Source organism: Diadema antillarum, unplaced genomic scaffold, assembly GCF_040938485.1.
Source record: "Diadema antillarum isolate AM-2024a unplaced genomic scaffold, OU_Dant_1.0 seq00000221_RagTag, whole genome shotgun sequence".
Classification (NCBI taxonomy): domain Eukaryota; kingdom Metazoa; phylum Echinodermata; class Echinoidea; order Diadematoida; family Diadematidae; genus Diadema; species Diadema antillarum.
Window position 1 is genome coordinate 319,510 of NW_027271275.1, and position 10,999 is coordinate 330,508.

The 10,999-nt window shown below is 36.5% G+C and overlaps 1 protein-coding gene across 1 annotated transcript in view; it reads left to right on the top strand.

Moving 5' to 3' along the window:
* LOC139729163 (uncharacterized) overlaps positions 1-8,978 on the top strand; it is a 49,655-nt gene extending 40,677 nt beyond the window's left edge. Inside the window, exons 12-19 of the mRNA XM_071640094.1 lie at positions 1,474-1,543; positions 2,515-2,685; positions 3,600-3,769; positions 4,475-4,577; positions 5,859-5,974; positions 7,508-7,570; positions 8,085-8,219; positions 8,841-8,978. Coding sequence (XP_071496195.1) covers positions 1,474-1,543; positions 2,515-2,685; positions 3,600-3,769; positions 4,475-4,577; positions 5,859-5,974; positions 7,508-7,570; positions 8,085-8,219; positions 8,841-8,978 — 966 coding nt within the window. The remainder of the gene's footprint in view (positions 1-1,473; positions 1,544-2,514; positions 2,686-3,599; positions 3,770-4,474; positions 4,578-5,858; positions 5,975-7,507; positions 7,571-8,084; positions 8,220-8,840) is intronic.
* The last annotated feature ends 2,021 nt before the right edge of the window (positions 8,979-10,999 follow it).

The following is a 10,999-nucleotide window of genomic DNA, read 5'->3' on the forward strand; positions in this document are numbered from 1 at the left end:
TATCTTTGCCCAATTTCCATTGCTTCTCAACTCTAAATCCCTATGAACATTTGTATATCTTTTTCTCTAACACACATGTCAGAAATAGACATAAGAAGGAGGGCATTTAGTTTCGCCATCGCATCATGCATTTTCCCCCAAACTATTTGCCTTCAAAAAAAAAAAAAATAAGAGGAAGTACGAATTTCCATTGACAGTGTGTAAAATGTAGCCCTGCCAAACTCTCGCGGGAACGGTTCATGAGCGTATACGTGCCGGAGTGCTGAGGTCTGATTACACGCACTGCATGGACTTGTATAATCGGACTGAATCGATATTTATGTTAAATCACGTAACAAAAATTATATTGGTGACTTGAATGCATCAATAACAGATACTGTATTACACACAGTGATGAACGATCGCAACTTTTACCTGTTGCGTATACAATGACGCAGCTGTATTCTAAATGAGTGAATTAAGAGACAAGAAAAAAAATAAGAAATAATAAGAAAAAAAAGCACGTGTGTTAGAAAACTGAACATGCACACATTTTTGACTAAAGTTTGGCAGTTCAAAAAGAATTCCAGGAGTGAAAAGATCGGCGGCCACGAGGATAGGGGAAGTGACATTGGCTACGGGCAACACATGGCTATACTAACCATTAATGTCAACAGGCGAATTTCGACGCATGCGAAGCTAGCCTACACATCAACGGTTAGGTTTTAGCCGGTACTGGTCTCTCTACCCTAGATGTGGGCTATCCACATCTAGAGGAGAAAGGCAGTGATCAAAGAGAATCACACACGGGAGCCCGAAAGTCGTTCCTTTCCGTAAGTCGTCTTTTGGCACAAATTTACATTTTCTCCACGCCGCATTGGAATTGGCGTGATCATTTGGTGATCAGCTCTTCATTTTTTATTTCAATATGAATAATAAAAGAATCAAACAAAATAGTAGAAACTTCCTTGAACTTTGGGCGATGTAGCGCGTCTACCTCACGTTCCAAAGGACCAGGGTTCGATTCCCGAGTCCCACTTAGCAATGTTGTATTCATACCGTCCCATCTAGTAAGGGCCTAAGAGGCATAACACTCTGTCCGTCGGATATAATGGGACATAAAATGGTGGTCTCGTGTGTGAGAGAGTCACAACTCATGCACGTAAAAGATCTCGCTTCATTTATTCATCGCAACGAGTACTAGGGTTTTTAACTCGATGAAGTGGTCCTATGGTATACCTAACATTCAACTGGACCCCATGGAAGACCAGCTATTGCAGCTGAATATGGGCTATCCAGCCATCTTCTCAGATGGAAATCAAACAAACAAACTTTGACACATATTTACAACTAGAAACATTTCTGCGATTTTTGGTCATATCATCATAGATATATAAAGTAGGCCTAATTCCTTTTAAGTTTTATACTTGATTCTTTATAAAATAGGACAGAACGATTAAAAAGGTTTTAACCCTTCATTTTCTGTATCCACAGGGCAGTTGTCAGGTGATGAAGCTGCTACGCAGAGCACGCCCAAAGAAGCGCGACGTGGATCAAGAAGAATGTAGGTGGTCTTTACTTAACCCGTTGAGGACGGTTTGCTTTTGGTACAACACGCATTTCTCATAGACACTTGCCCGAATATACTCGGGACTCGGAAAAAAAACCAACAAACTGTAATCCTTTTTTATACCTTTTCTTGCAATGTTACGTTCATGAGTAAGTTATTGAGCTTAAAGCCGTCCAAAAACCGTCCAATCTTTCAAATCACGTGCACTTCACATCCAAAAACAGAAATTTACTTTAATAAATGAAAATGTTGGCCAGCAATATCTTCGCCCCCCCCTTTTTGCGAGTAAATCCTTATATTGCAAGTAAATCCGTGAGAAAACCACTTTAAAATGACCTTTTTTAAACTTTAAAAGGGCTGTCATCTCGTCAAACATCATTACGTATGTTTATTGTGACAGCTTTTGTAAAATATAATATTTCATGAAAGGGGAAATGCAACAATTTACTGTACTTTGCTTCTGAATCATTAATAAAATGTTGTTTTCAACATTCGATCTTCATATATAATGTTATTTAACCAAAATCGATGTTTGTGTATTCTTGGAAGAACAAGTTGCAGAAATGAATTGGAATGGAATTTGAATTTTTTTTTTTTTAAATCCAGCTGAAATTGCAACTATAAGACTTTACTGAGATTGCAGTCCAATCACGAATGTTTTTAAATGACTTGTTGCTTCAAATTGACAGCTTTCATTGCAAGAAGGCCAAACAAACTTTTACTTTGACAAGGACAATTTTCAAATTACTAAAGAATAACCATGACATAACGTACAATAAAGCGTAAACTCCAACAGTCTGATTCTGATTTTATTTCTGAATTTCTTTTTCATAGATAAATGAAGTACAAATTCAATTGAACAAACAAATTTAGCACAGTATAGATTATGTAAATTATAAATCATAAATTATAAATTATAATCTCTCCTTATCTTCTCTCTGCACTAATGCCTACTGCGCCAAAAGCTCACAAGCAGGCTAAATCGTGGTCCAGCCGGCGGATATCGAAGAGCGTCGATGGGTCGCTGATCGAGAACTTTGAACAGAGGAAGAAACGAGAGGAGTTCGAGAATTTCATGAAGGACCTCAACGACAAGGAAATGGAGAAAGGGTCGGCCGCGTCACGTGATCGGAAAGGTTGGCGGAAGTCATTTTGATGCTTACAACGAGGATGATAAAATAAGATCATGATGATAATGATAGAAAATATGGACAATACAGAAAACATCGCATGACCGTCATTTTAGTAATGCTATCGCTATGCCATATGCAAGTTGAATACGATACATAGAAGCGCAAATGCACACACACATACACATTATGTGGATTAGAGAGAAAAATGTGGAAATGGAGTTTTTTAATTAAAAAAAAATGCTAAAATACTAAGATTGTTTTTTGATTGGTTGAAATGTTTTCTTTCATTTAATGTGTTAACCCTTTCTATGCCAGGGACTTTGGACTGTGTGTAGGCTTATACAACGTTATGGAGTTTTCTATGACAATTGACACTCAAAGCAGGCGGAAGGTTAAACACGTATTAAACCGGCGATGAATGAGGGAGTGTCAAGTTGGTGGAGACTTTGAAAGCAAATAACTTTCCTGCGGTGTTATTTCTTTGTTTTCAATACGAACAAGGAAAAAGTCTCAACTTGTTTACATGTAGTTCTATATCACCTGTTGACGTAAGTCCATCCCCTCCACCCCGCACATATAAATAATCTGTATCGCGATTTTTAAAATGTTCATATTTTACGTGTCCGCACACTGTTTCTAATCGATCTATTTCTTTCTTTGAAACTGCTTATCTTCATTAGACAACTCAAAACGTGGTGACTTACATGAGAACCTGAATTTATTTTTGAAGAAATAGTAAAGGAATGATCAATTGTGGAATTCTTTGGAACGATATCATAGTGACAGACAGATATCTGTCTACATTACAAATTAGATCAACACAATATAAGTGAATGACTTGTTAATATGCAATAAGAAGATGAAAAAGTTACTTATCACATCTAAAAAAACAAAAATAAACAACTATCCTTCACCAGGCGATGACAATGCTTCGGATGACTCCTTTGAGGAAGAACTCCGGGACATCGACACGGACGATGAGCTCGAGAATGCGATGAGGGAATTGGATGGCACCGACGCTCTTTCGATATCGACTCCAAAAAGTCCAGCCAGCGAATCGGAAAATGTGCCGACCAAGCATAAAGCGGTATATACTTGTCAGACGAAATAATTTAGATAGATACCGATGTAAGGGTAAACGGAACACCTTTGACTTATCTATCATTATGGTAGAAAAACAATGAGCCATGATTAGGAAAAAACTCACAAAGTATTACACAGCATAGCTAGAAATAGGGATGAGAAAGAGTAAGAGGATATAAAAGTTTATAGTATTTTGCCCAAATACCAGAAGATTGGTGATAAAAGTTTGACTCATTGCATCTACGAAGACCGGCATTATAGGTGTAGATAGAGTAAGAAGGGTAAACAAAAAGAAGAAGAAAGAACACACATTACAACAAAAGTGATTATAAATGAATAGAAATGAAAGGCGTATGAAGATATCAAAGCAAAGAAAAAGAAGCTGTAGAATGCAATATAACTATAATAGCTCATCACAAGTGGAATAACAAACGGTAGACCTATATATTAAAGGAAATAAAAAAAAATGTTAAGAAAACGAGAGACATCGAAGAAAGAAAGAAAATGTTATCACGCCATGGCATTAATCCTTCTCGTGAAAAGGGTAAAATGGGTTTGAATATCTCAGGAGTCACAACTCCATAACCATTTCAAACAAGATATTGAGTAACTTAGTATCTTAAACAACTTTAGGGATTTCATTCTTCCTGGTATACATGTTGAGTGATCCGGTGTTGATAGAAGTCCTTGTTGATGTATTATCCCTCAGGCGTATATGTCCAGAAAGAGAACGAAGGCTCCACAAGGCATCCCAGATGAAGTATTTGACGAAGAGGCTGAGAATGGCGTAGAAGAAGGGGTCAACCCAATCGGTAAAGTAAAATTGAATTCATTCAACTTCATTTCATATTACATGGAAGATTTTCGAGTGAAAATTTTGCAAAAAGATTACAAATAAAGTTTGAATTGATTTTGGAAGGTTTATTCACCTTTATTTCTTTGTGTACACAACAAAGTAAATTGCGCTTAGATTTAAACTTTCATGAATTAACCACCATGTTTTATAAGTATGCAACATTCTATTTTACATCGTGGCTGAATATCATGCATCATTTTACTATTGTTACATGTGATGAATCGTTCATTGAAAAATATGAAAATGAATTGAAATTGAAATTGAAAAATGTCAAGATAATGTTACCACATAAACACGTATTTAGATTTACATAAATTTGTATGTAATATTTACCTCGCATTCTAAAAAGAAATATATTAGCCTACATGTGTGATATGACGTTATTTGAAGATCAACCGAAATCGTAATAGATATGATTTGACTTGATAACTAACATTACCGAATCTATTTTGTGGTTTCCCCCTGAATACCAAACAGTCACATATTTACATATCAAACCGTATGAAATATCAGAATATTTAACACCGTAAAGCCAAACCAAAATAGTGATTACATATTTAGTCAATACCACATAATCAATATTTGATATGTATAGAAATCCTTTTTTTTTTGTAATACAGCCAGAACCCTGAATTCTTGGTATGAAAAGTGAGAAGTACTGTCAATCTAAATTACTTCAATCATATAATCATAATCAGAGTTATTATCATCCTAGCATATAATATTAAGTTCTGTCAACAGACATTATTATGATTTTTTTTTTTTTTTTTTTTTTTTGTCGACGAGTACACTGAATGCATCTACACAATTTTCATGATCAGTCCTGTATTATCATTAAATAGTTCGGGAAGTTCATTCCTTCATTCATTATACAGAATCATGAATGGTAATCCACGTATATATGTATATATATATATATATATATATATATATATATGCATACATACATACATACACACATATTTTTTATGCAATGATATCTAAAGCAGAGATCTATATGAAAGATACATCAGTCATAAGAGAAGGCTATTTCAACGCTGTCGCATGGCCTCCGTGTTCAATAACTTACACGAACAATAACATTCAGACTGGGTTAACTGTGGAAATTATTCTGAGCTTGCCCGACCTTTCACCTCACTAAAACATGCTCTTCCTGTTTGACAGGATGAACACGTGACTTTTGTCACAGCAACTAAAAATAAGTCACTGCCATTATTCGTGGTTTTTTTTTCCCCAGCCGACATTCTCTTCCTGCACAATGTGCAGCAAAAAGCTGAGAAGCAGAAATCGATGTATGGCAAGAAGAAAACCCTGTTAGACGACATCGGCGGATCCGACTTCGAAGGCATTGAAGTAAGATGTGACCAAAGTGTGTTCAAACGGGTTCCATGACATTTGCTCCAGCAACAATTGCTCCCATGAAATATCTGCACGCTAAGCCAAACATAAATTCTGCCCACAAACATAACCCTAATCTTAATCCTCACATCAAATTAAACCTAAAAGCCCCATCCAACCCTAACACCAACCCGACAAGTCTTTTGAGAAAATAAGACCGGAGCAACTTATTGTCGCAGGAGCAAATGTCGTGTCACAGTTCAAACGCGCTTGTGTCCATGAGGGGGTATAGGGTTAATATGCGTGTGTGTGTTAAGTATATGACTGTCTGTTTGTTTGTCTGATCTTAATGTATGAGTATTCGTTTGGTTTGTTCATTCATAAATGCAAATTGATTTAGATTATGATGAAAACAAAGGTTTTAGTACAAAAGTGATCTGTGAACAACTATAACTATCGCTTGTGTGATCGATTTCCCTGTCTTTTGTAAGCACAAACTTGCTTGCGCTTTGCCAGTGTTGGCTGACAGTCATAATCAAGATTGTTGTGATCGTGTTTTTTTTTTCTCCATGTCTGTTGCATTACTAACACAGCCACATCACACGTTACATTTCCATCATCCTGCTAGACTGGCAATTTGCCAAGCCAATGCTTAAAGTTCACCACCAATGATAATGTTGTGGCTTTAAAGGGAATCTTGAAATAAGCTTGTTGTGTACACCACCGTATCATTCCAGACGAGTTGAGAATAGTTTGAAAAAAAAAGGAGAAATCTTGTAAGCGCAACGGTGAAATTTCAATCTGATAAAAATTATGTGAATTAAAAAATTGTGAAGTTTTACTATTTTCTTCAAAAGAGTTTTTGAACAGTTCATATGAATATGTAAATGAATGAGCGGATGATATAACTTCCTCACATTATTCCATTGGCCACGTACAACAGAAAATGCCGAAATTCAATATTTCTGTTATAAAAGTGTGAAATACAATGACATTCCATGATGAAGTTCAAAATCATAAACAGCCATATAAAATCAGAATTTGAGACTGAAGCTTAATTGCGTTTAAAGAAAAATGAAAATAGAAATTTGACGATTATGTGGGCAACAAACTTTCTGGCAAGTTGTAAGGTGACGACTTACTTGCTTAACTGTTGAAAATTGGGACAATTAGCGAAATTTCACAATTTCATAACTTTTGTCATTTATTTTTTTTCTCCTGGAAAATGTGTTTATTTCTATGAATTTGTGTTTTCATTTGTATTGTTTGTTTATATGTTTGTGTGTTTGTTTGATTGACTGCGTAACTGTATGATCTTTTTTGGGGGTGGGGGTGACATAAAAGAGAAACATCCTTATGTATACTGAATAATCATTTCGCTGTCCGTTTTTTTTTTTGGGGGGGGATTTTACTCCATTAGTTACCTACAATTTGAACTTGGATCAGAAAGCATATACTTGATAATGAGTTCATGAGTGAATACTACTATGTTACACCTTGATCTGTAAACAACTGTACTTGCAAACCTCTCTCCTCTCTCTCTCACAGGTGGATGGGAACACAGAGCCAATTTGGGTACGGGTTCAGACTCTTACCAAAGGAAGTGTGTTTGTAAGTATACGGGTTCCGGTTGCACTGGGAAGATATTATGGTTGATTGCGAAATGACAAATTGAATGTAATATTCTGATGGGCGAATGGCTGGGCTGCGTTCTATGTTAAGTATACCTGCGCGATAACATACCGTTAAAAAGGTTGAATCGTCTTTTGAGAAGTCTTAACTGCAAGAGAAGTTTCAGGTTTCTGGGACTTCAAAACCCAACCGGAACGTATTTTATTGCCATGATTGTTTTAAAAAAAAAGGGAAAAAATGTAAAGGGAAAGGTCTCGAAAAGAAGTAGGCCTAAAATGATCCGTTTGTACATCAAATTCGTAGAAAATTTTGAATTTGAAATTTGAATTTGAATGCCTTGATTATTTCTTGAAAATAAAAGCAAAAATTGAAGATATGCTTCTGTACATGAATTATATCAATAGCTTATGATATTATATGACACCCATTAACAGAAATGTTTTTATTTCATTTTATTTTTAATTCATTTATTTTTTTCTTTTTTATTTTGTAGGGCCTGGCTGACATGGCGTATGATTCCCAACCAAGCTTCGCAGTCATCAGCAATGGAGCCGAATGTATCCTCCTCTCCAAGAAACTGTACATGGAGCACGCCACCATGCGGATGATCAGTAAATTACGAACAGAGGTAACCAAAGCCTGACTGAATGAGCTACTTTGTAAATGATGATGAAATAACATAACGCCATTTATACGTAGAAACATCTGGACAAACATAATCGCTTTTGTAGGCGGTTATGACAGATCTCAAATACCCCCTCTTATTCCCAGTCCTCCTCCCCTTCCTAAAAACAAACAAACAAACCAAAAAAAAAAAACCAAAACAAAACAAAGTCAAATATTCAGCATACTTTATGAAAATAACCATCACCCAGTTATAGATTGTTATTACATATTATTATAATTCATTATTCCCGCTGTCTCCTGAAAGAGGTGATCCAAATAGTGCTGTTTTCATTATCCTAGAAAAATGATGTTGAATGCTCTTTCTATATACTCCTCATCGTTGTCCTACCGTGACATCACAAATGTCTTATTATCCAGCAATGTCGGCCCACTACTTCTAAAATATGTTGGGAACGGATTGTCTAATATTCTTTAAACATCACTGATGTGTTCAACTAATATTTCTGCATTCACTCAATTCACACAATATTTGGGTCTCATGTCCCTTTAAGCATGTGATACATTATTTTCTTTGAAGATATATTGATTAAACTATTACCCTTATTTTCTTTTGTATCGATAGTATCAGCGGTATCCCCCGGAAGATGAGCTGCAGGCGGGGTTAGAGGTCAAGCTCAAATGGGACATCTACAAGGAGGAGACTCTAAAGGGCACGCTTGAAGAAAGCAAGGCTCGGGACAGAGCCAGTCGATTCAGATAGATACCACCGTCATTTTGCCACTGACATTTTATTTGTTTATTTATTTATTTATTTATTTATTTATGTAATTATGTATTTATTTGTTTAACTTAATTGTTATTTATTTACTTATTCAAGCATTCATTCATGCATTTATTTATTTTTTGCCTGATGGACTTGTGACAATATGATGTAATAGCTACTTGCAGCGAAAAAAAATTAAATAAAAAACCAGGTACACAAAAAACTTGATATTGTGCACGTCAGCAATCCGAATCCTTCTGAAATCGGACAAGAATAAGTTAGTCACAAAATGTTTAAGTTTCACATAATATCTTCACCGAATAGTGCGCAGCTATACACACGCTGCTGTGGTAAATTAGAAAAGGTCTGTACACAAAGTTTTTGGTCAATAATTCAGCAAGTGTAATCAGCGCTGGGCTATTATCATATAATCAATATTATTGATTTCATGTAAAGAATATGGGTGACTTTGCACTATCCTGAACGTGGTGTGAAATGGCACTTGGAGATAGTGTCTTACGAGCTTGAGTGATTATAGTTTAGTGGATGGCTGTCGTCGCTTCTTTCTGCTTTAACTCTTTTCATTTACATCCGAAAAGTTGATCACGAGACTGCTCACATGTTAAGAGAGCTTATATGGTATTTGAGATTACCTATTGAGTTAACGCGTTGTTGTGTTATTCCTTTTTTTTTTTTGTCTGCTTAGGCCCAATTTAGCTAGCAGGCGGCACTTGTGTACTGTCCTATCCATGCAGCTGTCTCAAATTTCGCTGAACCAAATCGCACCAAAATTACAGGATATACGTCAAAGCATATTTCAAAATAATGTATTATGTTTGAACGAAATCGGTAATCGAGAAGTATCAATATTGACGCCGATTTTCAAGTTGTCACTAAAAAAAAAACTCACTCTTCGCGAGAGATCTTGGTAAACGCGACATGCACAATCTAGAACTGAAGTTAGCCGACTAGTCCTGTGCGAACGGGGAATTTGCGCGGGAACTAAACTAAAAAATGTCATGATTTTGGCAATTTGTGTGATTTACGAACTATATTTTTCATTCAACTTAACTCAAATAATTTTTAAATTGATTCTTTGCTCCCGATTACTTGAAAGATTTGTCTCATGATATTAGATGGCTAACTTCAGTCTGTGCGTGCGCAGGCAAGTAGGGCTACTACGCCGCGATAACTCTTGTTTAGTCGTACAGTCTCTACAGAGCAGATTGTTTTTAGAGACGACAGGAAAGTCGACAACTTCACTTACGCTTCCCGACTTGCTATTTGGTTCCAATTAGCGTGAGCAAGTGGACATGAGTCATAAAATATTTCTTGTGATTTTGGTGCAATTTGGTTAAGTGAATTTTGAGATATCTACATGGATACGGAAGTACTCTAGCACTATGCCTACACCAGCGCTTGGATCGCGAAGCGGCGGCACTGTTTGTTTCTACGTGGTCAGGCCACTCTTCCGAGGTATGGGCCATGGGTCGTACTAAAACTAGATCTAAGTTAGTCCTTGGTGTTAATACGACCACAATGAGATTTATCTCGACTACAAAAACATTGAAAATCCATAAAGCAGATACCTTACCTGCAAAATTCAGCACAGAAACAACAGGGCCTGCAGCACAAGGGCCTAGATCTAGCGGCAACGCTAGACCTTGGAGTCTGGACTTTCGTCTGGACTTTCTTCAAGTTCTGGCAGCAAGGGTAAGTATTGCATACTAAACCGTTTACTAGTACGCTGTGCCTATTATATAGCGCTGTGCACGTACAGCTGTCGACGGGCGGGCGAGTAGAATCTTCTCGGTCCTTGACTGCTCACTAGTCCTAACGTTAGTCCTAGTTCTAGTCTAGCGTCTCTACTGAGTGCCGTTTTCTTCTAACTAGGCGTAAACCGTGATTGCCGTTGACTATTTTTTGGATTTAGATTTTAAGAATCACTCAGTCCTCATCTTCGTTAGATAGTTTGAACTGTGATGTCGAACCATTATCGCTCATCATCAATGCATACT